Source organism: Bos javanicus, chromosome 23 (genome assembly GCF_032452875.1).
Source record: "Bos javanicus breed banteng chromosome 23, ARS-OSU_banteng_1.0, whole genome shotgun sequence".
In the NCBI taxonomy this organism is placed as follows: Eukaryota; Metazoa; Chordata; class Mammalia; order Artiodactyla; family Bovidae; genus Bos; species Bos javanicus.
Genome location: NC_083890.1, coordinates 29,000,496 through 29,028,183, shown reverse-complemented (window position 1 = coordinate 29,028,183; position 27,688 = coordinate 29,000,496). Strand labels below are relative to the sequence as shown.

Genomic DNA, 27,688 nt, shown 5'->3' with positions numbered 1-27,688 from the left:
CATTTTGTGGTGAAGAAGCCCACGGTCTAAAATGACAGACACCCAGATCTAAATCCCAACTCCCTGTTTACCAGTCTATGGACTCAGCAGGTTACTTAATCTCTCCTCATTTTCCGTTCTCATATTATCTCATGAGACGTGACAAATTAGGAATGTGGAGGGGTCAAGAATTAGAAATTGATGACCAGATGATGTAGTAAGAAGCTTGGGAGAGAGATGTAAGCCAAGTCTAATGCCTGGATTTGTGACTTTGGGTGGTAAAGGCTGTTCTGACAAGGACCAGAGAATGGTTACCAACGTGGTCCCCAAAAGGAAATGTCACTGGATGTGAGCAAGTCAAGGAGCTTAAGGGCCTCAGGCCTGATGGTCAACTACATCGTCCTTGAAATCACCCAGGACAACAGCAGGATTGCAAGGTAGGGTGGGGAAGAGCCCATGAGCTTCATTCACAAGACTCCGTGGCTCATCTGTAACAAATCGGGGGAATTGGCTCTGTGGAGGACAGCAAGGCAGAGGGAGAAAGTGGACAGCCAGAGCTCCACACACAGGTATTTTTATCTGGCTCTGGGGCATCACGCTCAGGAGGTGGTGGTAGGGAGTGTGTAAGATGCTCATTCCATCTGTCACCCTGAGATTTGAGGGAGCCATTGCCTTTGATAAAAAGGCCAAGTAACTCTGACTATGGTGAAAGTAACTTTTTTTAAACAATAATTTTTATCTATTATTTATTTATTTTTGGCTGTGCTGGGTCTTCATTGCTCTGCAGGCTTTACCCTAGTTGCTCTGAGTGGGGGCTACTTCTCGCTGCCGTGCTAGGGCTTATCGCTGTGGTGGCTGCTCTTGTGGAGCATGGGCTCTAGACACACAGGCTTCAGTAGTTGTAGCACATGGGCTTTCTAGTTGCAGCTCCCCAGGCTCTACAGCACTGGCTTCATAGATGGGGCACACGGGCTTAGTTGCTCCATGGCATGTGGGATCCTCCTGGACTGGGGACTGAACCCATGTCTCCTGCATTGGCAGGCGGATCTTTACCACTGAGCCACCTAGGAAGCCTGGGAAAGTGACTTTTTAATAAGAACCCCACAGCAGACAGTGGCCAAGTGGGATTGAGGAAGGATAGTATGGAGTGAGATTTGAACAAGAATGTTGGACCTTTTAACAAAGCCTCAGGAATTCCCTAGAGGTCTAGTGGTTAGGACTCCACACTTTCACTGCCAAGGACCTGGGTTCAGTGCTTGGTTGGGGAGCCAAGATCCCACAAATCTCACAGGGTGGCAAAAAAAAAAAAAAAAAAAAAGGCCTCAACTGGCAACTCTTATTAGTGTTATTCCCCATGGGCTCCCCCAGGGTGAGTGCTGAGGCCAGCCTGACTAGAAGTGGGTGGGCACCGGGCATTCCGGTATCACGAGCAGATGCCATGGTTCTGTGTCACCGACACCGACCACACCTGGATCCCGAGGTATCAGCTGGGCTCTGGGATCATTCTGTGTCCTGACTGACTTCGTGTCGTATTCACGTCGGAGGCACCAAGACTTTCCTCCTTCCTATGTGCAAACAAGCCACACCTTTCACCAACCAAAGTCCATCTCACCCCTCGGTTAGTCACGCAGCTGTAGGGAGGATGGGCCTCATCACCTTTCCCCCATTTTCACTAACACGTGAGCATATATAATTCGCATGATTTAAAAAGAGCCAGTCGCCTGCTGGCCATCTCTCCAGATCTGGACCGTGAGACACGACCTGAAATCGCCACGGGAGAAACTGAGGTAGGATACCAGAGGAGCTTTTCTGGAGGAGGACTAGACAAGAGGCTTGGGGATGAGGGGATGAGAGTTGAATGCAGTGTTTTAAGGGACATAGGGACAGGAGAGTACTTTCTTCCTTGGGTCTTTGGAGGTGGTTTGAAAAGAAGGGAAAAGGTCTCTGGACTTTTCTCTGTCCTTTTCTTCTTCTCTGTCCCTTTGATTGTGGAATTTGTATAACCCCGAAAGAGATGCTGGTTGACAGAGATGCTGACAGAGGTGCTGATGCAAATGTCAAGTCATAATTGACAGCAGTAGCTAAACTCTTAGAGTGTGACCACGAGCCTTCAAGTATCGCAGTGTGGTTCTCGACCAGTTCCTGCAGCTTCTCTCAACTGAGGGCAAATCAGAGACTTTCAACTTTGAAGTTTACGAAGCTCTGGCTTCTGACAGGGACATTCTGGCCTCTTAACTTTGAGCTGTAAAAATATTCACAGAAAATTCTGAAGAGGAAACATGGTCTTTGAATCACCTACTTCCTCCAGGTGTATGAAAAGAGTGATTTTATGTCTAGTAAAGACTAGGAAACCAGAGAGTAATGTGAAAGATGACATATTTCTGGAACTTGTTGCAGAATGGTGATTTCCGTGGTCCATGCTACGCTCTGTTGATGAAGAGCAGGCGGTTGCTTGAAATTGGAGGGCTGAGTTGTGTCTTCTGAGCCTCTCCGGGGCTGCCTCCTCCTTAGCTGGACTGTCAAGGGTGGCAGGCCGTCCGAAGTTCCTGTGGGGAAGAAGGCCCTAGTAGATAGGACGCTGGTAGCGTGCAGTGGAGGCCATGGGCCCCCTGCGGGAGGACCGCCAGGAAGGGGGTGTCTGCCCCATCTGCCAGGAGTGCCTGAAGGAGGCAGTGCGCACCGACTGCGGCCACCTCTTCTGCCGGGCCTGCCTGGCCCAGCACCTGGAGAAGGCCTCGGCCTCCGGAGTCCACAGCTGCCCCCTCTGCCGGAAGCCCTGTTCCGAGGGGGTCCTGGGGGCCGGCTATACCTGTGACAGCCACCAGAAGAAGGTGTGCTGGTTCTGTGAGGAGAGCAGACGTCTTCTGTGCATGGAATGCCGGGTGACCCCTGAACACAAGTCTCACTGTGAACTGCCCATTGAAAATGCCATCAGCCACTACAAGGTAACGCAAGGTCATTGTTGCTATCCCCCTGCCACCACCTCCCCGAGTTACTCCTTTCTACTCCCTGTCCTTGATCCCAGGCATGTCATAGAGGTTCAATAACTGACACTTGTCTTTGTTTCTTCTGCTTCATCCTGTTTTAGACCTTTGTCTTCATTTCCCTGTGTATATCTTGCTACTGATGTTAAAGTTTCAATGTATTAATACAATGAATCCTCAGTGAGAGGAGACACTGTCACGTGACATCAGATTCCCAGGAAGCATGACCTCCTCACACTTTTCATCTGTAGTACGAAGGAGCTGGACTAAATAAGGCAAAACCCTTTTAATATTAAGACTATATGGTTCCCTTGATTGATAGTACTAGGATATTGGCCAGAAACATAATCAGGTTTTGTTGATGTTTATTCGCTAAGTCATAGTCCGACTTTTTTCCAACCCCATGGACTGTAGCTCGCCAGGCTCCTCTGTCCATGGGATTACCCAGGCAAGAACACGGGAGTGGGTTGCCATTTCCTTTTCCAGGAGATCTTCCCAACCCAGGGATCAAACTTACATCTCCTGCTTGGCAGGGGAATTCTTCACCGCTGAGCCATATTTACATATGTTACCAATTATCCTGTAAATATATTGAAACTTGGAAATTAGTACATGATTCTCTCTTTTCCTTCTTCCTTTGTCTTTTTTTCCTTCCTTCCTGTAGTAACTATTTTTATCTTATTTTTAAAAACTTTTATCATCAAAGTGGTACATTCAGATAACACTGTAATGTATAAAGTCAAAACTAAAAATCTTTCTTCCTGTTTTCCCCTATTCTCGGCACCTAGAAGTAACCATTGTTAGATTTTTGTGTATAAATCTTTCAAAAAATTGTGTGTGTGTGAGCATACTGTCTAAAACACAGACATATAAGGATTCTCTACATATCTTTCTGTGACTCATTTTTATCATCTAAAAATACATCTTGGACATTATTTCATTTTCCCACCAGTACCTTTAGATCTTATGAATTCAACAACTGCATGGTGTTCAGCTCTATGAATGTACCATAAATTGGCTGGTATTGAGTTATCTATACATTACTATTTTGTTTTGAGATCACAAGAAATGTTACAACGAGTATCCTTCAACATTTATTTTAAAGAACTTAGAATATCCAAGATATATTTTGATGAAATAATAAGATAGCTTCCAAATTATAATCAGTTTTCCTGTCATCATTTATTACTGAATAACCCATAGTCCCCCACTGATTTGAATCCCAACTTTGTAATATGCCATGGTGTGTATAGACTTGCATATGTTCTTGACTCTATTCTATTCTATTTCTGCCTGGGTGTAAAACCATTCTTAAAACTGTCCTTTTCCAATGTATTTTAGTGTCAGGTAGGTCTTAGAACTGTCAGAATATTCTTATTTTTCAGAATTTTTGTGGATATTTATATATGCCTATTTTGCCAATTAGCTTTAGCATTTTTCAAACCAGTCTTCCCCCTCTCCCACTCCCAATTTAGTTTCCCTTTGATTAGATGGAAAATTGACATATTTTCACCATGGTGTCTTTCTATCCAATAATGAAGGATGAATTTCCAAAGCTTTCTTTTAGATTCTTGACTTTTTGAACACATTTTGAAACAGAATGAGAAAGTGAGGAGTCCAGATCAAGGGTGACTATGGGAAGAGAGAGAAATAACTCAGAAAACCAAAGAGGCCAAGTTCTCTAGTTCTAACATCATCCCCTCTAAGTGTGGGGGATCACAGGAGGGCAGAGGGAGGCCTCCCACCTGCTGATGGGCCAGTGAATATATGGGAAAATCGATTCACTCACTCAATGATTTATTCAGGTCTGCTTTGCGTATGATGTCATGCCAGGCATTGTTGGAACTATAAAGATGATTCATAATCTCTGTCCTCAAGTCTACCTTTAAATTATGACAGGGAACCTGAAGTAAATAAAGAGCAATATTTGTTTAAGAAAGACTTGAGTAAGTTCCTGCAGTGTATCAGTAACTACCATGCATGCTAGGAATACAATGCTGAACAAGTCAGATGCCATCCCTCCTGCCAGGGATTTTCCAAAGAAAGACAGGCAAGAAATCAAACAAATGACAAGTCTTGTATGATCTAGGAAGAAAACAAACAGATGGAGAGAAACGGGTGACCCATGTGGTCAGTGAGGGCCTCACGGAGGAGGTGGCACTGGTCCTGAGACCAGGGAAAAGAGAAGGCGGCCAGTGGGAAGACTGGGCAGGAGGAGATTCAGATTGGGGAGCCCCAGATCTGGAAATGTCTTGTTGTACTTGAAGAGTTTATAATTAGAGTGTAAATTGACAGCATCTACTGACAGATTAGAAGTGGGGTGAGGGAATGAAGGGAATCAAAAGATGACTTCATGAGTTTCTAGTGTGAGAAACTAGATGGATGATGGAAAGATAAGGGCTGAGGAGAACAGGTTTGAACAAAACATCAAGTTTCATTTAAGACAAGTCTAGTCCAAGTTGAGACACATCAAAGCAGGATCTTAGATATGCAGCTGGCTAAGAAATCTGAATCTCCAAAGAGAGTCTGGGGTAGTATTCCCAGAACCTAGGACAGGGTGCCATCAAAATAAAGATAATGTTTAAGGGAATTCCCTGGCAGTGCAGTGGTTAGGACTCCATCCTAACCCTCCCTGGTCAGGGAACTAGAATCCCACAAGTCACGCAGAGCAGTCAAAAAAACAAATGAAAGTAAATAAAATAAATTTTAAAAGATAATATTTAAAACTAAGGGAATTGCTGCAATATCCCCAGGAGAGAGTCTAGGGAGAAAAGAGTTTCCAGGGCAAGGTCCTGAGAAAGGCCATCACTTAGACATAAGATGGAGGGGGACCCAGTAAGGGAGACTTGGACTGAGCCACTAGCAAGGCTTCAGAAAAGCTAGGGAAGTGGTGTTCCAGACGCTAAGAAAGAAGTGACTGCAGAGTACATTGAATGATGCTGAGCCATCTAGTTAGATGGGCGTTGGCAAAGAAGTGGATGCTGGGCTGGGAGGGGGCACACTCTTTCCATTGAAACAGTGGGGAATGAAAGAAGGCATCTGCAAGGGGAGGGAGTCTTGCAGTTTGGGAGGAGACTCACGTGTTGTGATTTGAGCCACTGAACTGAACTGAACTGAATATTTGAGAAAGAACACCAGCTGTGTGGTTAGAGGTGGGGATGTGAAAGGTTTGAAAAGAGTGAAGCTGTGGTAGGTCAAGTTTGGAAAAGTGAATCTATCTGTGAGTGAAACTGAGTGGGACTGGAATGCGGCATGGAGCACCAACTTGATTTTTGAAACTAGGGATTTAGTGTTTTCTGTTCGAAAGTTATTATGCAGTTTTGATACTTACTGCTTTTTGATTTATTTTTAAATGTAGTAGCATCTTCACCAAATAGTAATTTTTGTCCCTGATATTCTTGCTGTCTTTTCAGAAGGGTTTTCTTATGCAATGCTTCTAAGCATGATGGAGAAGTCCATGAAAGTTTAATTGGTATCACACTAAATTTGTTGCCTACATTAAGAATTATTACTTTTATGGGTCTACATGGTCTTGACCAATAGCGGGATATATTAATATCACTAAGTGTTTTCCTTTATGTTGGTGAATCGGATGTTATATTTCTTAATTTAAATCTCATATTGAGGGTAGCCACTCCAGTTCTCTTGCCTGGAAAATCCCATGGACAGAGGAGCCTGGTAGGCTGCCGTCCAAGGGGTCGCTGAGGGTCAGACACGATGGAGTGACTTCACTTTCACTTTTCACTTTCATGCATTGGAGAAGGAAATGGCAACCCACTCCAGTGTTCTTGCCTGGAGAATCCCAGGGACACCAGAGCCTGGTGGGCTGCCATCTATGGGGTCGCACAGAGTCGGACACGACTGAAGCAACTTAGCAGCAGCAGCAGCATATATTTTATAAGAGTAATTTTTTTGGCAATTGGTACATTGTAGATCCAAATGAGAGTCTTTGCTGAATTCATATATCCTTTAACTTAATTTCCCGACATTTTCTATATGTATGATCATGTGGACATTGTCAGGTTTAGTCATCAACACCATTTTTCTTCATAAAATATAACAGACTATACCTTTCTTATCTATATTTTGGGACTTGTTCTGTAAGGAGCATGTTTTTTAAAAATTGGTCTTTTTGTTTTTTTGGTGACTGTATAGGGAAAGGTAACTTTTTGCCTTCTAACCACTTTTTGTTTGATGCATATTGTTAGTAAGTCATTTGAGAGGATTTTCAATGTTGCTAGGTTCTCATGTTTCATCACTACTTACTGCTCTTTTTGGTCAAAATTTTTTTATTGTGAAATCACATTTTAGGATCACAGACTTTAAAAAAGCATTTATTAATTCAAAACAGATCTTGAACCATTGCTTATCTTTCAATTTGTCTTTTTTTCCTCAAACTCCCTGAGGAATATTTTAGTAAGACAAAAGTTTGTAGAATTTTGCTTTTTAATTTTAATGAGTACCTTATTCACATAATATGCACACACTAAATATTATCTTAATGCAAAACTGGATGAATAAACATTTGTTTTTAAAAAGGACTTTACCTTATTCATTTTGAATACCATAAATGATAGATCTGAATTATCTTTGATTATTTCATGCATTTATCTTTATTGCTGCTATCTTTGCTTCCTTTTTTATTTACCCAATGTTCATAGTTGACTATAAACTCTTCATTAAAGCTACTCCAGAAGACAGGACTGTGATGTTTTGAACCAGATCTCAGGAACAGGCCTGACTTTGACAGGCAGAAACAGATAGCATTTCTGGCAGAGGGAAGTAAAAGAGAGGTGTGGCTATATGGGGCGTGTTCGGGAAACCACAAGCAACTCCATTTGGCTCCTGTGAAGAAAAGGGAGAAAGTAGGGAAAGGGAACACAGAAAACATAATTGGGTTATTGGGGAGAGGGGGATCTTGGATATTGGGTTAAGGAGTTTGGACTTATCTTTGAATTAGAAACTCTTTTGAAGACAGGAGTAAAACAGATAAAAGACAAAACATGACTGAGATTTCAAGTTGGATGACAGGCAGAATAGTGGGTCCAAAGACAGAAATATGGCAGTCAAGAGTAGTGGATTGTGAAAGAGGGTGGGGAATAGGAAGATAAGTTTGATTACTCCAGACTGAGTTTGATTATTCCAGACTGAGTTTGATCACTCCAGACTGAGCTTGAACTGCCAATAGAGCAGTGGGAGATACTTAGGTCTCAGCTAGAAATAGGATTGACTGTTAGGACAAACATCTTTCAGGAAATTATGATAAAATCTGAAGCCTGACATAGTTCAGCAAAAGAAACGGGTTAAAGAAACAACCTCGCAATGGTCAAGGAAGGACAGGGTGTGGGAGGTGGGTAGAATGGGGTGGGGAGAATCACATCAAAGAAGAGGAGCCTGAGAAGGCACCTCTGAAGTTTCTTTCCTGGAATTCACTGGTGACCTTGGAGAGAGCAGTTTCCAAAGAGTGATAAGAAGCAAAGGCAGATGCTGGGAAGCAAAAGGCACGAGGATGTGAAGACAGTGAGAACCGCCTACTCCTTCAAGAAATGTAGTTGTGACACCAGAGAGAGTAAATGGAAGGGGTAACACGGTGAAGATTAATTGCTTGTTTCAACTTTGTGAGACCTGAACTTTCATGCTTATACAATTCTCCACCCCACCTGAGCCTCCACCTTCACCAGCGAGGCCCCTGAGTAAAATTCACATGCCCTTCCTTCTGTTTTATTCCTTCTCTGCTGGGAAATGCATGCAGGTAACACCCAGTGATGTGACAAATTTTTAATAAATTCTGAGTGACATCACTGTCTCTTCTGTTTACTCTTTGTTTGCTTGAATGTTCTTGCTGATGTCTCACCCATAGCCCTTTGACTTTGGTTCTATCTTCTGAATCTCAGGTCCAGAAAGAACTTTCAAAGTCATCTTATCCAACTCCAGCCTCTACCTGTACCTCTCCAGTGATGCAGGACACTTCTTTTCCAAAGAGGAAGTGAAGCAAAATGACAGGGGAAAAAAAAATATCCCCCATGAACAGCCAACAACAACGAAATCCCCTCTCCCCCATTTTTTTTCCACCTGAGTTGAGACGGATTTACTTAGTGAAACACATACTCTTCAGTTAATTTCACACTCTTATCTTTAGTCCAGGCTTCCTTTGTGGCTCAGTTGGTAAAGGATCCACCCCCAATGGGATCGATGCCTGGGTTGGGAAGATCTCCTGGAGAAGGGAATAGCTACCCAATCCAGTATTATGGCCTGGAGACTCCCATGGTCTGTACAGTATTCTGGCCTGGAGAATTCCATGGACTGTATAGTCCATGGGATCACAAAGAGTCGGACACAACTGAGCGACTTTCACTTTCTACCTTTAGTCCACAAATCCCGTTTTTGTTTTGTTTGTTCCATTTAATTTAATCACTGTTCCTCTCTCCTCCATGGGTAACTGCTTAGTGTTTGTTATATTTTCATTTGTAGACAGTTTGCAAAACACACATTGCTGCACTGTGTGTTTATATATTGAATTAACAAAATTACATGATGGGACTCATCTATTTCTTTTTTCCCCCTCGACTGGGCCCCTTGTCGGATCTTAACTCCTGAGCAGATATTGAACCTATGCCCTCTGTGGTGGAAGCGTGGAGTCTTAACCACTGGACCACCAGGAAGTCTCTACTTCTTGCTTTCCATTCTACCATGATTTGAGATCAGTTCACGTTTTGTGGGTCACACGGTCCATTGTTTCTGATAGCTGCCCAGTGTTCCACAGCAGACACCTTCTTCATTTTACCCATCCATTTCACAGGAACGGACTCTACGTGATTCCAACTCTGTTACCACAAACAGTGCTGTAGCATACACAGTATCTGAGAACCTGAGTGAGGAATTCTCTGGGATTTTTATCCAGAAACGGGACCACCGGATCATAGAGGAAAGCACACCTCGGTGGCCAAGATCCTCAACAGAATGCTATGCTAGTGCACCTCTCACCAGCCCGCAGTGTGGTCCTCACACCCACGTACATCCCACCTTCCCCAGGTGTTATCCGTTGTCTAATTTTTTATTAATCTGTTGAGGGTCAAGTAATATTCCTTTGTATTAATTTCCATTTCTCTAATCACTGATGAGTTTGGGCATCCCTTCTTCTGTAAATTAATTGTTCATATTCTTTCCCAATTTTTCTTTTGGTTTCCTGTCTTCTTATTTATTTCTAGGCTTTCCTTTTATTTATTTATTTATGTATTTATGGCTGCACTGTGCGACTTGTGGGATCTTAGTTCACCAACCAAGGACTGAATCCAGACCCACGGCAGTGAAAGCATTGAATCTCAACCACTGGGCTGCCACGGAGGTCCCTAGGCTTTCCTCTGATGTCCTGTATATAATAAGTCTCTTGTTGGTTTTAGACATTGCAGATATTATCTCCTAGTCTGTCATTTCTCTGTTAGTTTTGTCCATAGTGTTGTTATTGAACAGAAATATTTAATTTTTAAGGTCATCAAATTAAATCATTGTCTCACAGTTTGTGCTTTGGGGATTTTATTTAAGCCAAATTTTCCCTACCCACAGGCCACAAATTTATTCTTTAATATTATGTTCTATTAACTTTATAGTTTTCCTTTCATGCTGTCTTTAATCCATCTAGAGTTCTGGATAAGCATTTGGCTTTATTTTTCTCTGTTGTTGTAGGCCAGTTTCTCAACACCATCTCCTACAGATTTTGTCTCCTCTCTTACTGATCTATATACTACTTTTTATTTTCTTTTCTTTCAGTTATATTGAGATATGATTGACAAACAGTAGTACAAAAGTTTAAGATGTACAGTGTAATGATTTGATGTATATTCATAACAAAATGATTATTACAGTGTTAGGTGAACATCCATTATCTCCTATAGATATGAAATTAAAAAAAACTTTCTTGTGATCAGAACTCTTAGGATTTACTCTCTTAACCACTTGCATATATAACATACAGCAGTGTTGATTATATTTATCGTGTTGCACATCCATCTCTAGTACTTATTTATCTTATAACTGGAAGCTTGTACCTTTTGACTGCCTTTATCCAATTCACCCTCTTCCTATTCTCTACCTCTGATAACCACAAATCTGATTTCTTTCTTCTGTTTGTTCGTTTTGAAAGAACAATTGACCTGCAGTACTATGTTAGTTCCTCTTACACAACATAGTGATTCAATATTTCTATACATTTCAAAATGATCGCCAGGACAAGTCTAGTTACAGTATGTCACTATACAAAGATATGACACAGTTACTGACGATATCCTCCACACTGTACATTTCATACCTGTGACTCATTTCTTTGTACTTTTTCTTTTTAAAGTCTTTTGTAAACATGGGTCTCTCCCTGAGCTCTCTCTTCTTTCATTTTCTAAATGTTCTTGCCCCAGCACCATACTGTTTTATTGCTAAAGCTTTGTATGCCCTTTTATCTAGCAGGGCAAATACATTTTGTCACCAGTCTAAAAAGGGATGACAAGGAGATTGTTTCCAGAATCTTTCGCTGTCACCCCCACTCTGTACCTTTCTTCCATTTTGAGTGATTAAAGGCCTGTGTTGATATCTGTATCAGCTTTGTTTATTTTTGCCTCCTACATAGTTTTTCAAAAACCTGAAAGTAAATTTTTTAGAAACGGATATCATTCATTATATCCTTAGTTTCCTGGACACAATGACCCATCCAGACACTGATTTAAGATTTAGAGAGAGGTCCCATGCCTTCCTGGGCTACAGGTTTACCTCTAAGAGAGGATTCTTGTCCATCCCAGCCAGGGTGGGGGAGTGGTACCAGAGGCTTTGCATCTCCTAAGTCAGTTCTCACTAGATTGGCTTCACTTGTTAATGAGAAGTAGTAAGAGTTGCCAGTGATCAGCACAAAACTTTTAGGTGTTGGGAGAAAAACACCCTGAAGTCAGAGTAGAAAAGATTCTGTTACTATCTGTTATTCCTGTATAGTTAAGGCTTAAAAAAACCCAAACTACCTCTTTTCACCATCATTATCCATTAAATAAACTCTTGTATTTCTTCCCCCAAGGATGACACATAGAAAGCTGCCTCTTTTTAGGCAGAATTTTCCTTTAGCCTCATCCTGGGATCAGGACACCCACCACTCCCCCAATGTGTTCCGTGGGCATCACCCTCCCCCGTGGTCTCATCATCAAGCATGTCTGTCTCCCTAGGAACGACTCAACCGCAGGATCAGGAGGCTCAGAAAGGACATCTGTGAACTCCAGCGGCTCAGAACTCAGGAGGAGGAGAGACTGCAGGAGATGCAGGTGGGTTTCTTAGAGTCTCAGGAAGGACTCCAGTCTGGCCATCTGTCTGTCTGGAGCAGCCTGCTGCAAGGGGAGTGCCTGGAGGCTGGAAACATGGGTGCTGGGCTCCGTCTTGGGGTTTGTTGGCTGAGTGGCCCGGGGTAAGTCAAACGCTCTGAACTTCATGTGGTTTATATGATCAATGAAAGCCATTCCTGCTCCACCTGGTTCAAGGCAAGAATCAGAGACAAGCAGACTATCAATTGAAAATTACTCCGTAAACCATAGGTTTCTTTGTCTCTGACCATCTACCCTTCTATCTCTCTTGCTCAGTTCAGTGTGGGGTCTCTCCTCACGTTATGACCCGAGAGGATTAAAAGGCAGTGGGAGGATATAGCAGAGTCTGTGCGTGTGTGTGTGGGGGGCGGTTTGGGGGTGTGTGTAACATGCATGTGTGGATGTTCACAAGGGTGTTAGGTGGGGAGACAGTGTCCCGGCATTTTTGAAGAACATGGCTGCCTCTTTAACACCCATGACAGGTAGAGTCAATGTTTCGAAGGGAGGAGGACTGAGAAATCAGCATTCTCACTCAATGCTCAGAGGCGGAGGGCTAGGCGGAGCCTTCTGACATCAGATCTTACAAAATTATTTTTCTGGAGTTTCAGGCAGACCATGGGACCCACAGGCTAGAGGCTGAGCTGGAGCAGCAACCCCAAACCAGAAGACAGCTGGATGCCCCCGCTCAGCGGCGGCCAGACCAGCGGAGGGATGTGTCAGCAGAGCTGTCCAGAATCCCTGGCATCTCCAGGGCATTACTTCAGTTCAGCAGCCTGGTCACTGATCTGGAGGGGATGGCCAAGAAACTGGACACCAGCCTGCTGAAGGTGCGTGGGTGCCTTCCAAAGCCTGGAATTCTCCCCAAATAGTGGGCAGCCTACCCGTAGTATCCCTCTGGGAGGTGTAAGAAGAGACTTCTCTGTGACATGTGGTGGTGGCCTGTCCAAGGCTGCCCAATGCTGCTGCAGCAGAGTGCGTACACAGAAGGGGTGCACCCCTCCAGTCCTCAAGGTGGCAGTCCCGAGTGCCATCCACTAGTGGGGTGGAGAGGGGACTTGGAGGGAACAGGAACCTGAGAACTGATGGTGACTCTCACTCTTTCTCTCTCCTAGGATGCCAGTGACCTACTGAACAGGTATGAGCTGTCCCATCTCCCTTCCTACCTGTGCTTCCACATACAAACCCACACCAACCTAGATGTGTGTGGGGGCTTTCTCAAGGTCAAGGAGTTCCACTGTTCCTTTAACTTGCATCTTCATGCTACATGGACAGTGGAAGAGTCAACAGAATATACTGAAGGATTTTTTGTTTCTAGGAGTGCTCCAGAGCAATTAGAGGCTATTTATCCCAACTTAGAGAAAAGAATCAACGAGTCACTTGTCCAGCCATCCTCAGCGGCTCTGACCTGTTCATCCCTGGGCCATCTCATCTCAGACTCACCTCACCCTCCTGGCTCTCCTTCCCCCAACCTGTCCAGCCTCCCATTAGGTCTGCCCGATGGCCCCTCAGACCTGCCCTCTCCTGAACATGACCTCCATTCCTCGTCGCCAGAGCTGTGACCTGATGCCTGACCCTCAGACCCCTGGACAATAGTCATAGCCTCTCTCCTGAACCAGGCTTGTACTCTGGCTCCCGCTGCAGGGGTCAGGACCCAAGACCTCTGTTTTCCTGTGAACTGATGGTAGCACCCATCTCTCACCATCTCATATTGAAATGGGAGCATCATTTGAATGGTATGAGCTCACAATGGTGAGACCACATCTGCATGTGGAGCATGCACATCTGTTGGAAGGAACATTTCTTCTGAGCTCCTGTAGCACCTGGTATCTGTACCACTCGTCTGGCACTTTTATTATTTTTGTGATGGACAGACTCTACAGTGACCTCTCATGATTCTCCCTTCATGGTGTTCATACCCTTGTGTGATCCCCTCTCCCTGAGTGTGAGCAGAGCCTGTGACTTGCTTCTAATCAATGGAATATGGCAAAGGGGATGGGCTGACACTGCACGGACTGCATTACACAAATGGGACGCCTCCTTGTTAACACTCTCCCTCTTGAGATTCTCCTTGCTGAACGGATGATGTGAGTGACTCTGGGGCCAGCAGGCAGCTTCCCGGAGCTGAGAGCCGCCTCCAGCCTTCAGCCAACAGGAAGCAGAGGCCCTCAGTCTTGCAGCTGCCGAAAAATTAATCCTGCCAACTGCCTAAATGAACTTGGAAGTGGATTTTTCCCCAGTCGAGTCTCCAGAAGACAACCCAGCCCAGTTGACACCTTGATTGCAACCTCATGAGACCCTAAGCAGAGAACCCAAACTTCTGATCCACAGAAACTGTGAGGTAACAGACGTCATAGAAACTATGATATAATGAATACAGATCAATGAATAGTACCTTTGTATATTAATTATTTGTGCATCACTTCTTTGGGTGAGTAATAACAGTGACCCAACCCACATCCATCTCACTTGTCTGATGTATAAAATGAGACTATTTTTTTAAATGGGACTATTAATAATACCTACCTCATAGGGTTGTTGTGATCATTAGATGAGTTAATATATTAAAAAATATTTATTTACAGTGACTGGTCAGAGTGAGCTCTATATGTGTTCGTTATTATTACTAACATTTTTTAAATCTTTAATTCTTTCTTTGAGAACTACTTGTGTCCCCTCCAGCACCCTCACCATAGCTTCCCATGAAGCTTGGTTAGTGGTGGAGAAGTCCCATTTTCCTTATTTACATGTCTGATCTTATAATAAACTTTTCTGTTATTTGAACTAACTTGAGTGAGTTGCCATTCCTTTTACTAGAAAGAGCTGCTACAGTGTAAGCTGTGAAAAAACCAAGTGTGCACAATCCTCTGAGGGTGTTGGAGAGGGTGATGGGGAGCTTGGGGCTCTGGACTCCAGCACTTCCTGGAGGAGGGAACCTTGAGACCAGACTGTGACAAGCAGAGTGTGGAGGCTCATGGAGCTACCTTATCTTGAAGTCACCGTGTTTTAGGATCAATCCACTTCCTCTGCACTGAGTCCACACTCCAAACAAATGAACTTCAATTACCCTGCAAGTGCTGATAGACCAACACGAGTATTTTCACTCACTAGCAGTTTTATTTCTTAGTGTAAGAAATATAAATTCTATTTCTGAATCCAAGTCCCTTGTTAGGAGCATGCCCAATAATAAAATATTCACACCTACTGGGGGACCCATTTCTGAACAAGGTAGCCTGGTGGCTAAGAGCTCTTGGGTCTGACATAGATCAAAATCCTGGGTGCATGATTTTGGCTGAGCAAGTGCCCAAAATTCACCAGACCTCAGCATTTTTAACTTTAAAATGTAGATAATAATAGGAGCTACCTGGCAGGGTCACTAAGATTAAGTGACATAATACATGTAAAGTCCTTCAACAGGCCAAGATCTCTCTTTAAGTTCTAATGTATTCTTTAAATATATATACATTTTTTTTAATTGGAGGATAATTGCTTTACAATGCTATCTTGTTTAGGCTGGGATCTTCATACACATTTACCCTAGAGGCTAATCGTCATTTTTAAAAACACAACTAAAACCAGTGAAAAATAAACAGAAAAAGACAATCCACTTTTTGGTGGAATCCCAGGTCTGGGGACTTGGGGTATGTTTTACCATTATATAAGGACTTACATGTGCCTTTTTCTTTTTCTATTTTTTTTTTTTTTGACTACACATTTTACATGAAATACTGAACATTCCCAGGAAAAGCAATTGTACCTTCATTTTCCAATTCCTCACTCCTGATCTCCCCATGTTTTCTACTTGCTAAACTGAGGGCTTCCCTCATAGTTCAGCCCATAAAGAATCTGCCTGCAATGCAGGAGACCTGGGTTCGATTCCTGGGTCAGGAAGATCCCTTGGAGAAGGAATGGCAACCTACTCCAGTAATCTTGCCTGGAGAATCCCAGGGACAGAAGAGCCTGGCAGGTTACAGCCCAGGCGGTTGCAAGAGTAGAACATAACTTAGTGACTAAACCACCACTAAACTGGGGATAAACAACAGGGAATTCCCTGGAAGTCCTGTGGTTAGGATGCCAGCTTCACTGCCATGGGCCTGGGTTCAATCCCCAGTTGGAGAACCAAGATCTTATAAGCCTTTTGGCCAAAAGAGGAAAAAAAGAAGAGGGTAAATAACAGAACTTTTGGGGTGACTTCTAAGTCTGGGCCTCAAGACACTGTGCCTATCTCCCCTTAGAGTTTGCACCTGGATGGTTTGCTCCTCCCAGAGGCCGCAATGGGGAGATGATAGAACGTTTTACTTTATGTCTGAGCAGATTCAACAGAGACAGTATTAAAGTGAAAGGTTATTTAAGCAGAATAAATGACACACCACCAAGAACTAAAAATAAAATATAAGACAATGCTTTTATTGTACATAGGATTTAAACTTCCTTGGAATGACAGAAATCATCTTACAAACTCAAGGCAGCCACGTGTTAGTTCTTATCCCTGAACCAGCACCAGGCAGGGTGGCTTCTGGAGTCATGAACACTCAGCTTCTTCACACCATGTGCAGCCACAACTTCTGCCAATACAACCTGCTCCCCTACAAGGTCTCTACCCAAAACCACACATCTTTACAAAGTCCTGATTCTCTCCCTTCTTCTGCCCAGTCCCCCAGATGACACTTCTTATCCAGCCCTGGAGCAGTCCCAGTGCTTTGGGCTACAAGTCACAGGTCCCCCTCTGTAACTCCATTTGGGCAATTCATCCCCTGCCTCTGTCTGAGATTCCTTCCCCAGTACAAACCTTATTACAGTGCTATCTCTGCTCCCACAGCTGAGCTATTTGGGACTCAATCCTGTTCACCATCTTATTCCTTTCGTCTCATTTCTCAATGTCAGATGGTGATCAACAGATCAAGAACAGGATTTTCCTGATTTTCCAGAGGATGAGTGTGGACCTCAGGTTGTGGCTTATGTCCACAACTTCCCTGACCCCTTCCTACCAAGGCCCTGCATTTTCATCGCAGCCAGAAGAAGGCATTGAGTGGTGTCAGGGGTGGGTGTCATGAGCAATCAGCTCATGAAGACAGTGCAAATGACCCAGTATCCCATGGGTCACAGATCATCCATCCATTTCTCTGCCACACCTTCTCCCTAAGATGCTTTTTCCCCTTTTTTCCTCATTCACTATAATCATCTTTTGGTTTTATTTCTTTATTTATTTTTGTCCACACTCTGAGGCATGTGGGATCTTAGTTTGCTGACCAGGGATCAAGCCCACACCCCCTGCATTGGAAGCATGGAGTCTTAACCACTGGACCACTATACCCATCTTTTAGACTCCCCTTTCTAGAAAGCCATCCCTGACTCACCTCCTGCCTCCTAATGGGTTATACCCTTCCTCTGGGCTGTTCTAGTGCCCAGATCAGACTCCCATCACAACACTGTGCTCTCATTTCCTCCTTAGGTCACTGTCTCTTCTCATGACCTCCTTCAGATACAGGACAAGTTTTGTGGGGGTTTTATTGTTTGTTCGTTTTTTTCTTTTCCCTTTCATGTCACCAGTGGCTACCAAACTGCTTGGCTCATAATTAGCACACAACAAATATTTCCTAAGGATATGAGTAGATGAACTCTAATATTTTAGGGGAGAAAACAAGATGAAGAGAGGTGAGATGCCTAGTTTAAGATCGTATAATTCATTGCAAGGCTGAGTCTAGAACCCAAGTCTTCCTCGCTCAAATCCAGTATTCCTTCCTCTTACACAGTGCTTCTGTGCCTGGTGGAGATGGTGGTGAGGAGGGCTAGCAGTAGTCTGAGTCCCATCCATCCAGCATTGAGGAAAGGGCTTGATTAGCAGACTGAAGTTCATCCCACCTTGTCCCTCTCCAAAGTCCCGACTCTTACCACATCATCTAAAGCAGTCATTTCAACTCTCAGGTGACCCAGCCAGGGTCAAGTCCTTAGGTCCCCTCTTTGAGCCCTGTGCTTAGGACAGGGTAGCTGCACCCTCTTGGGAGCTCAGGGAGAACTTGGACCCTCGGCCCCAGAGCCCAAAGAAAGGAAAGACCTTCTGGGTGAAGGACGCAGTGAAGGTGTAAATGGGTTCCTGGGTGACGGCGTTGGCAAAGGTCACCCAGCCCACCTCGTAGTCGATGGACACCCGCACCTGCTGGGGCTGCTCCTCCAGGGTCAGTCGGGTGGGGAAGGAGCTCAGGGCTGAGACGAAGCCCCAGGCCAGCCTCACCGCCCACACCCCCTCCTCTGGCCGCATCCGAAGCTCCCCCTTCCGGCGGATGTCCTTACTGACCACGCCCAGGGTGCAGCTGCCCCCGTGAGCCAAGTCCACACTCACCACCCACGTGTGTCTCCCCCCTGTGAAGCCACCATGGGCCAGGACACAGGTGGCACGGTCAAAACGCTGGGGGTTGTCCGGCGACTTCTGCCACTTGTAGGAGAAACGAGCCTGCTGGTAGTCCTCGGACAGCAGGAGCTTGGGGTGGGAAGTCCGGGGGTCTAGAGAGATGTGCGCTGTGGGGAAAACAAAAGGGATGCAGATGTCAGCAGACACACTATCACCTTCAAGAAAGGTCTAACCACTCCCCTTGGCATTCACGTTAGCATTACTCCCAACAACGTGTAGAGTGCCTACAAACACAGGAAGCATGGGTATCTCCTGGGAACTTGCTAGTGACACTCTCAAGCTCCACCCCAGACCACCTGAGACGGAATCTGCATTTTAGCACAATCCGTAAATGATTCCTGAACCTGTTAACACCTGCTTCAGAGGATGTGTCCAGTTCAGTCGCTCAGTTGTGTCCGACTCTTTTCTGCGACCCCATGGAGTGCAGCATGCCAGGCTTCCCTGTCCATAACCAACTTCCAGAGCCAACTCAAACTCATGTCCATCGCGTCAGTGATGCCATCCAACCATCTCATCCTCTGTCGTCCCCTTTTCCTCCTGCCCTCAATCTTTCCCAGCATCAGGGTGGTACTGATGCTGACTTTTCCAATGAGTCAGTTCTTTGCATCAGATGGCCAAAGTACTGGAGCTTCAGCTTCAGCATCAGTCCTTCCAATGAATATCCAGGACTGATTTCCTTTAGGATTGACTGGTTGGATTTCCTTGCAGTCCAAGGGACTCTCAAGAGTCTTCTCCAACATAGCTTTCTTGATAGTCCAACTCTCACATCCATACATGACCACTGGAAAAACCACAGCTTTGACTAGAAAGACCTTTGTTGATAAAGTAATGTCTCTGCTTTTTAATATGCTGTCTATGTTGGCCACAGCATTAGTCAGTTGGTTAGTGTGTTAGTTTGGACATGCAGGCTCTCATCTGGTTCTCTGCAGTCCCCTGAAAAGCACTTCTGCCGCCTGCAACTTGCTGACGCCCAGAGCTGTGTGTGCCTGCTCTCATTTCCTCTGCTGACACATCACGTCCTATCCCTCCTGTATCTCAGAGGGCGGGGACATCCCCCCACCCCCAGTCCAAACTTCATGATCACTCCCTGGGTGCATATGACTCATATACTCAGTCTTCTTCGCTCCTGTCAGGCTCCCTGACTCACCCACGGGGTATTCATTTTGCCTCAGGAATCTACAATCAGGCTGTCTGAGGGCCACTTTTTGACATCAAAACTTCTGCAGATCTCTGCATAGTGCTACTTTTAGTATCCATAAGTTGAGACAAATACGTGAATTCTGATATGTCCATGAATTAGAGTCGCTTCCAAGAACCCCACGACTTCCCAGTGTCTTTGGCTGATAGACTAGGAACAATGGCCTTGAGAGGGGTCCAGAATTTATTCCTTTCCTGCCCACAGGTTGCACGCCTATCATCCATGAAACAACACCCAAGAGAGAGTGGGGGGGTCCTGACAATTCTAAGAATGTTATTCTAAATCCAGATCAAAGTTCCCCTCACCCAGGAAGCCCTTCCCGATAGACCTTGGCCCAGGCTCATTTAATCTTTCTATCTTGTCAAGTGCAGATCAGAACCTGAACTTCCTGTCAGGTACATGGTATGAGTGTGTGCGTCTTCCTTCTTCATGGTTCTCAGGCAGTCCTTATAAAGGCAGTGACATATATCACTGCCATGTGTGACATTATGTGTGTGTGTACATTTATATATATATATATTATATATATATATATATTATATATATATATATGTATGATATATATGTATTTGACTAGTACATTTTCCAGTGTGGAACCCAGCAAAATTATCCGTCCTTTTCAACTTTAGATTCCTCACTCCCTCCCATACTGACAGAGGCAACTTACCTGGCTCATAATCCAACTCAAAGCTGAGTTTTTCTGTAAAGAGGAAGTAAAACAAGATGCGGTTTCATTAGTCTTACAAAACCACAGAACATTTACTGATGAAGAAACTGAGGCCCCAGGAAGGGAAGGGACAAAGAGAAGAATGGCAGGTGGAACCCTCTAGACCAGTGGTTCTGAACTTGAACTTGCATCAGAGCCCCCGGAGCACTTGTTTTTGATTCAAGTGGCCCAGGGTGGGGCCGAGATTTGCATTTCTGGCAAGTTCCCAGGGCATGTTGATGCAAGCTGGGACTTCATGTTGAGCCTCACTGTCTAGCTCTGAGCAGGCAGAGACCATGTTTACGTTCAATGCCTCACACAGAGCCCAGGACATAGTAAATGCTCAAGAAACATCTACTTAATGAACAGATAAGTGGGTTAATTTGTTTCTCATTCTGCTTGGAAATAATTTAGGGGAGAGTCAAAGGTCAGCCTTTGACGAGAGTAAAATTTCCTTCTCTGCTAGGCCACTTACTTGCAGGAAGTGGACTTAGGGGAAAACTCTTCTAAGGTGACTTTTTTTGTGGGCAGGTCATTTAGAACTAGGTGGCATCATACATGATGTCATATGGGATGAGGGGGAGGTGTTGGCAGCAAGCCACTTTTCTGACTCTCATTTCAAACCCTCCATTCCCTCACCTATCACCACTCCCTGTCTCGGAAAAGGGGGTCATGGTCCCCACATGGGCAGTTCAACTCTGAGAACCAGCCTAATGGGGTGGAGGATGGGGGAAAGCCAGGGAAAGGAGGAAGGGAAGTCAGCTACCACAGGGCACAGAAAAATACTCTCAGTGGCTATTAATTAACAATTATAAAAAAAACTCATTATATATTACAAATGCCCCTATGGCTTTTTTAAATTATTGACAGTGACTAATTTTGTTAATCATTATCTTGCATGTCACTTCATGACAAGTGGTTAGATCAGTTTCATTATTTTTCAAAATAGTTAAATTTTTCTGGAAAGCTTCAGCTTTCTTATCTCACTTCCTTGTCACATTATTCTGAAAGCAGATTTTATAAAGATTGGCAAATAAGGAAAACAAGGCACTGGAAAGGCTTGAGCCTTGTCAAAGGTCACACAAGCGTAGGGAAGCAGGGCATGGAGGCCACTCATAAGCCCAGGCTTCATGGCCACCTGTGCTCCATGGGGTCCTCTTACCCAGAAACATCTTCATCTCCCTCTGCAGCGGGAAGGCTTGCTGGGGGAAGTCCCGAATCCTCTGGCCCAGCTCCGGAGATATAGCCACTGGTTTCCGGCACCTCCTGGTTTCACATCTAGGGGCACAGAAATGGCGGGGTCTGGGATTTATCCTCCTTAGCGATGCCCCCAGACTCAGTTGGTCATCTTCTTCTAACTGAGCTTGGAGGTGCTAGTCCCCATGGGCAGACATCATTCCTCTAGGATGGACCCCCTTCCTCTCCTCACTGCCCACTCTCGGGCAGTGCCATGCTGGGTGTGTACCTATGGTTATACGTGGAAATGCAATTGAGGATGTGAAAGTTTACATGTGAGTTTTATCTGTAATGTGAGAACGTATGTTTGTTTGGCAATAACCAGGCGTGTAGTGCCTGTTTGTTTATGTATGTGGGGAAAGAAGAGACAAACTTACCTTATTAGAGTGCTTCTGATATCCTAGGAAAAAGAGAGAAAGCAGAGACTTGGTTTCCACTTCTCCTTCCCACAAGAAAAGACAAAAATACTGTATTCTCAGCCCTAGATAGAAAAGGACACCAGATCCATGGAGTCACAGCATTTTAGGGTTTATGAGGCTTCAGGGATCTTGGAGCCCAACTCCTTTATTTTATAAGATGCAGACAGTGAAGTGACCTGGCTCTCAGAGGCAAAGACAAGTCCCATCCCAAGGTCACCTGCTTCTCAGTCCCAAGTGTGTCCCCCTAAGTCATGCTGCCTTTGTGATGCCATACTGGGACCCCAGTATCTCTCCTCCAGCAAGACAAAGTGAAATAGACTAGAAAGAACTTCCTGACTGGGGGGTGGTGACACAGAGAATGGTTTGCCTTGAAAACAGCACCTGACATTTGTTTGCTTAGTGCCTGATGCTTTTCAAAGTGCTACTTTCACTTGCATTTTACTGTAGGATCCTCACAAATAAATAAAGTATTTGTGAGATAAATAAAGCATCTTCCCTATCTGAATGGATGGTAGGATGAAGAGACCACAATCAGAGCAAAGTGACCTGGGAGCTCTAGGGGAAGCAAGGATTCTTAGAATTCAGAACTTATGGTCCTGTGACCCATCTTCCACTTGGGGTACACAGATCTGTGAGTGAAGAAGAGATGGCTCAGGTGCTAAAGATGCCACAAAGCCTAGGCCAGCATGGTGGGTGGGGCGGGGCTCAGCTCTCACCGTCAGGAGCTCCCTCGCCGGCCTCTCCTTCTTCTCCTCCAGTTCCTCAATGAGGGTGTTGAACCGGCCGATCTCCCCAGTGACCAGGACATCAAACTCATCCCGATGCTTCAGGATGTCCTCATCCAGCTTCTCCAGCTGGTCTAATAGGATGTTCTGCTGCTCTTCCAGGAACTGGCTCAGATGTGCAAACTCAGAAATCACCTTTTGTTTCTTGGTGGCCACCTGAGTCTGAGAGGGCAGGAGAAGAAAGAGGCCAGGAAGTTATTCCTCCTCTTTTTCCCCTTCCTTTTCCTTCTTTTTCCTTGATTCACTCCCGTCTCCCTCCTGGCCCAGATCCACATCTTCCAAGGTTTGGTGGTAAAGTCAGAGCCCCCTAGTCTCCAGGTCCCCGGACAGACTTGGTTTCCTTTCCACCTGCCCTGCCACTTCCGGGAGGAGATATAAGGAAGGGGTGAGGACACCCAACTTCCTGCCATTTACCAAGTGCACACAATGTGCGTGTCACTAAGGGACAGTCGTTACAGAAATTCAGTGAGATAGTGACAATTTTTAATCTTCATTTCACAGAAAAATAAACTGAGCATAGAGAGCTGTTTGAGGTCACAGAGCTAATTTGTTTCAGGATTCAAACTCAGAAGGACTTCAAAGCCACTATATGTGATGTTTCCTTGATTTCAGATAGGCACTGGAGCCAGAGGAAGGCAAGAGGGCTAAGGAAGGGATGATGACCCACCAGGAGGACTTGTATCCTTCGATTTTCCCTTGACTGAATTTCTTGAATCTCCTCTCTCTCTTTTCTTAGACATTCAAGACACTTTTGTATTTGTTCCTGGAAAGAAGGGGCATAAAATATCTAAGATGGAGGTGGGGGAGGGATAAATTAGAAGTTTGGGATTAGCAGATACAAGCTACCATATGTAAAACAGATAAACAACAAGGACCTACCGTACAGCACAGGGAACCAAATTCAATACCTTGAAATAAATTATAATGGAAAAGAGTCTGAAAAAAATATGAATCACTTTGCTGTACACTAGAAACTAATACAAAGCTATAAATCAACTATACTTCAATTAATTTTTAAAAAATATTTAAGATGGAAACAATGATTTGTTAAGAAGTGTCATCTCTGTCTCCTGGAATAGAGTGACCCAACGGAAGGAGTTGGGTCTCAGCTGACAAAGCTTAGGCTGTTATTGTCCTTAACAGCTGACTCTCTTTGGGTCTTTTTCCTCTTGTTTGGCTCTCCAAGAATTTTGATCAGGGCTTTCCCCCTTTAATCTGTGCCATTATAGGCTATGATTCCATGTTCCCACCTGAGCCTTCCTGTTATCAAGCTGTGTGAATGTGCTTAGTCGTTTCAGTCTTGTCTGACTCTTTGCAAATTAACAGACGGTAGCCCTCCAGGGTCCTCAGTACATGGGATTCTCCAGGCAAGAATACTGGAGTAGGTTGCCATGCCCTCCTCCAGGGGATCTTCCCAACTCTGGGATTGAACCCTCATCTCCTGTGTCTCCTGCATTCAGGCAGATTGTTTACTGCTGAGCCACCGGGGAAGCCCTGTCATCAGGCTAAACACACTCTAAATTATTTTGCCTTTAATAAATGGTATCTAGGGTCTGTCCTGAATTTGATATGCCCTTCTTTGAAATTATCCTAACTTTCTCACATCTCCCAAAAGGAATACCTCCAAACAACCTCTGTTATGAATGGAATCAACTTTCTGAGTACGATCTGGAGGGAACAAGAAACATGGATGATGCAAAAAATAATCAATGATTTGTTTTAAAAACTGCTTGCTCTTGGGGACTTCCCTGGTGGTCTAGCAGTTAAGACTTTGTACTTCCACTGCAGGGGGCACAGGTTCGATCCCTGGTTGGTGAACTATTAATAAGATCCCCACAGGCCACACGATGTGGCCAAAACACTCTCCCAAAACAAACAAACAAACAAAAAATTTCTTGCTTTAGAGAAGAGTTAGGAACAGTTATACACATATAAATGGCCATAAAAATACACTGCAAAATATATTTAGAACTCTTACCAATACATGCTAATTAACTAGCTGACACATGAACACAGACACCTACTTGTAATAAAACAAGATGCATAAACAACTAAAAGCAGCATACACTCATTTAATGACGGAGAAAATTACACACTATATGTATCTACCCAACCTGCATATATGTAAACACTCATTTACTCACAAACATGAGCACTCAGTTATACATACACACTCAAATTGTCAGATCCCCCCAAACACACTGTACCCACTGGGAAAGGTGCAAACATTAATACTAATACACACTATGCAATCACTTCCTCAAGTGCAAACCCAGACATCCTCAGACACACCTGACTGATCCAGGGCCCAGACACACATGCTCGTGTTTTGGTGACTCATTCACTCAACAGGTATTTGTTGAGCTACTATTCTGTGTTGGCCATAAGGAAACAATATAGGACATACTTAAAACACAAACACATGATCTTGCATACCTGGGTCTATTGCCTGGCTGATGATAAAATAGAGAGTGGCCCAAATTATCCACCCCTCCGCTCTGCTTCTTTCAGTCTAGTCCCATTTGAGACACACCCCCGGAAAGCCCGCAGTTTCCCCTTCGTACCCGGTAGGGCCCCGCTGCATCCTCCAGGAAGCGCACGGTGTGGGCGCGGTGCTCCCAGGCCTCCCGGCACACCACGCACAGCTGCATCTCATCGTCCTCGCAGAAGAAGTAGACCTTCTCTCCGTGCTCTGGGCAGACATCCTCCTCGTCTAAGTCCATCTGGGACACCAGCTTGAGACGCTCGATGTTCTCCACCACGTTGGCCAGCTGCCAGTTGGGCCGGAAGTTCCCTGGGCGGAAAGGCTCTTTGCAGAGTGGGCAGGTCGGGGGCTCCTCGGGGTCCGGGCTGGTGATCTCCAGGTAGCGGGTGAGGCACACTCGGCAGAAGTTGTGGCCACAGTCGATGGTGACCGGTTCTCTGAGGGTCCCTTGGCACACGGGGCAGTTGACTTCATCTGCCAGGCTGGTCACGGAAGCAGCTGAGGCCATGGTGCTGCTGTTGCTTGTGATCTCTTCAAGGTCACCTTCTCTGCTCGGCTTGGGGGCAGGGCTGGGAGAAGAATGAGGACGCACAGCGCTCACTCACACACCCACATGCACACACGGCCAGACACAGGGGCATCCTACATACCCAGTGACAGCCTCATGGTCACACACATACACACCTGCACTTGCACACAAGAGCAAGGCACCCACTTGCACGCCTGGCAGCCAGGGTTCTGCTTTCCCCCTCCCAAAGGAACAGACACACACCTCCAGTGGCAGAAACAGAGAAATAGCAGAGGAGGGGAAGAAGAAGGGGTGACAGCCTCCCAGAGATGACCTCAGTTACTGTCTGAGCTGGTGCCCATGACCAGCAGGTTGCTGCCTCGTCCCGTCCATCCAGAGACGCTCACGGTAGAAGTATCTTAACCACCCATGGGTAGAAGAGACCGTTCTTTTGGAAGCAGGAGGGAGACTGGGTCACAGAGCAGTGATGCCACCCAGCCTCCCTGCAGTATGACCAGCTGTCTCCAGGGAGATTGAAGGTATCAGCCAACCCAGGGGAGTGTGGGGACTCAGATAAGGGTGTTGTGCCCGGGGCGGGGGCGGTGGATCAGGGCACAAGCAACTTCACCAGTGATGCTCCAACCGGCCTGCCTTTGGCTGCCCAAGGGGTTGGAATGTACTCTGCGTGGGGGAGGAGAAAGAAAAATAACACCAGCCAGAGTTTATTTACGATAACCATATTCCTCATACTGACATAAGCGGTTTAAACACGCCATCTTATTTATTTCTCCAGTCTGCTCTGTGACGTCAGTGCTGTTACGATATTAGCTGAGCTCAGCCAGTTTACTTAGCTTGCTCAAGGCACACAGAAAGGGAGGTGAGAGGCCATAATTTTCACTCAGATTTGTGAGTCTCAGAGCCATGCTGTCCAACAGAAATACCATGTGAGCCACATATGCAATTTTAAGTTCCAGTAGCCATATTTTTTAATAAGTGAAACTAATTATTGTTGTTGTTTCGTCACTCTGACTCTTAGACTGCAGCATGCCAGACCTCCCTGTCCTTCACCGTCTCCTAGAGTTTGCCCAAGTTCATGTTCATTGCATCAGTGATGCCGGCCAGCCATCTCATCCTCTGACACCTTCTTCTCCTTCTGCCCTCGATCTTTCCCAGCACTAGGGACTTTTCTAATGAGTCGCCTGGTCACGTCAGATGACCAAAATACTAGAGCTTCCGCTTCAGTATCAGTTCTTTCAGTGAGTATTCAGGGTTGATCTCCGTTAAGATTGACTGGTTTGATCTCCTTGCTGTCCAAGGGACTTAAAGGAGTCTTGTCTAGCACCACAGTTGAAAGGCATCAATTCTTTGGCGTTCTGCCTTTATTACGGTCCAACTCTCACAACTGTACGTGACCACTGGAAAGACCATAGCTTTGGCTATACAGACCTTTGTCTGCAGAGTAATGCCTCTGCTTTTCAACACACTGACTAGGTTTGTCATCACGTTCCTGCCAAGAAGCAGTCATCTTCTGATGTCAAGGCTGCAGTCAGCATCCACAGTGATTTTGAAGCCTGAGAGGATATCTGTCACTCACTACTTCCACCTTTTCCCTTTCCATCTGCCATGCAGTAATGGTTCTGGATGCCATGATCT

At 45.0% G+C, this 27,688-nt stretch overlaps 2 protein-coding genes across 2 annotated transcripts; one reads left to right on the top strand and one right to left on the bottom strand.

Annotated features, from left to right (window-relative positions):
• The first annotated feature begins 1,683 nt into the window (after nucleotides 1-1,683).
• On the top strand, nucleotides 1,684-15,073 carry TRIM40 (tripartite motif containing 40). Its single transcript, XM_061398585.1, has 5 exons — nucleotides 1,684-2,924; nucleotides 12,161-12,256; nucleotides 12,895-13,119; nucleotides 13,405-13,427; nucleotides 13,608-15,073. Exons 1-5 carry the CDS (start codon nucleotides 2,580-2,582, stop codon nucleotides 13,849-13,851), a joined length of 933 nt encoding a protein of 310 aa, XP_061254569.1. The 5' UTR covers nucleotides 1,684-2,579; the 3' UTR covers nucleotides 13,852-15,073.
• A 1,602-nt stretch (nucleotides 15,074-16,675) lies between these two features.
• Nucleotides 16,676-27,186, bottom strand: TRIM10 (tripartite motif containing 10). The gene is made up of 7 exons (XM_061398583.1): nucleotides 25,607-27,186; nucleotides 23,710-23,805; nucleotides 22,974-23,204; nucleotides 22,216-22,238; nucleotides 21,765-21,880; nucleotides 20,564-20,596; nucleotides 16,676-18,805 (listed from the first exon to the last, which is right to left on the bottom strand). Exons 1-7 carry the CDS (start codon nucleotides 26,033-26,035, stop codon nucleotides 18,264-18,266), a joined length of 1,470 nt encoding a protein of 489 aa, XP_061254567.1. The 5' UTR covers nucleotides 26,036-27,186; the 3' UTR covers nucleotides 16,676-18,263.
• Nucleotides 27,187-27,688: the final 502 nt, after the last annotated feature.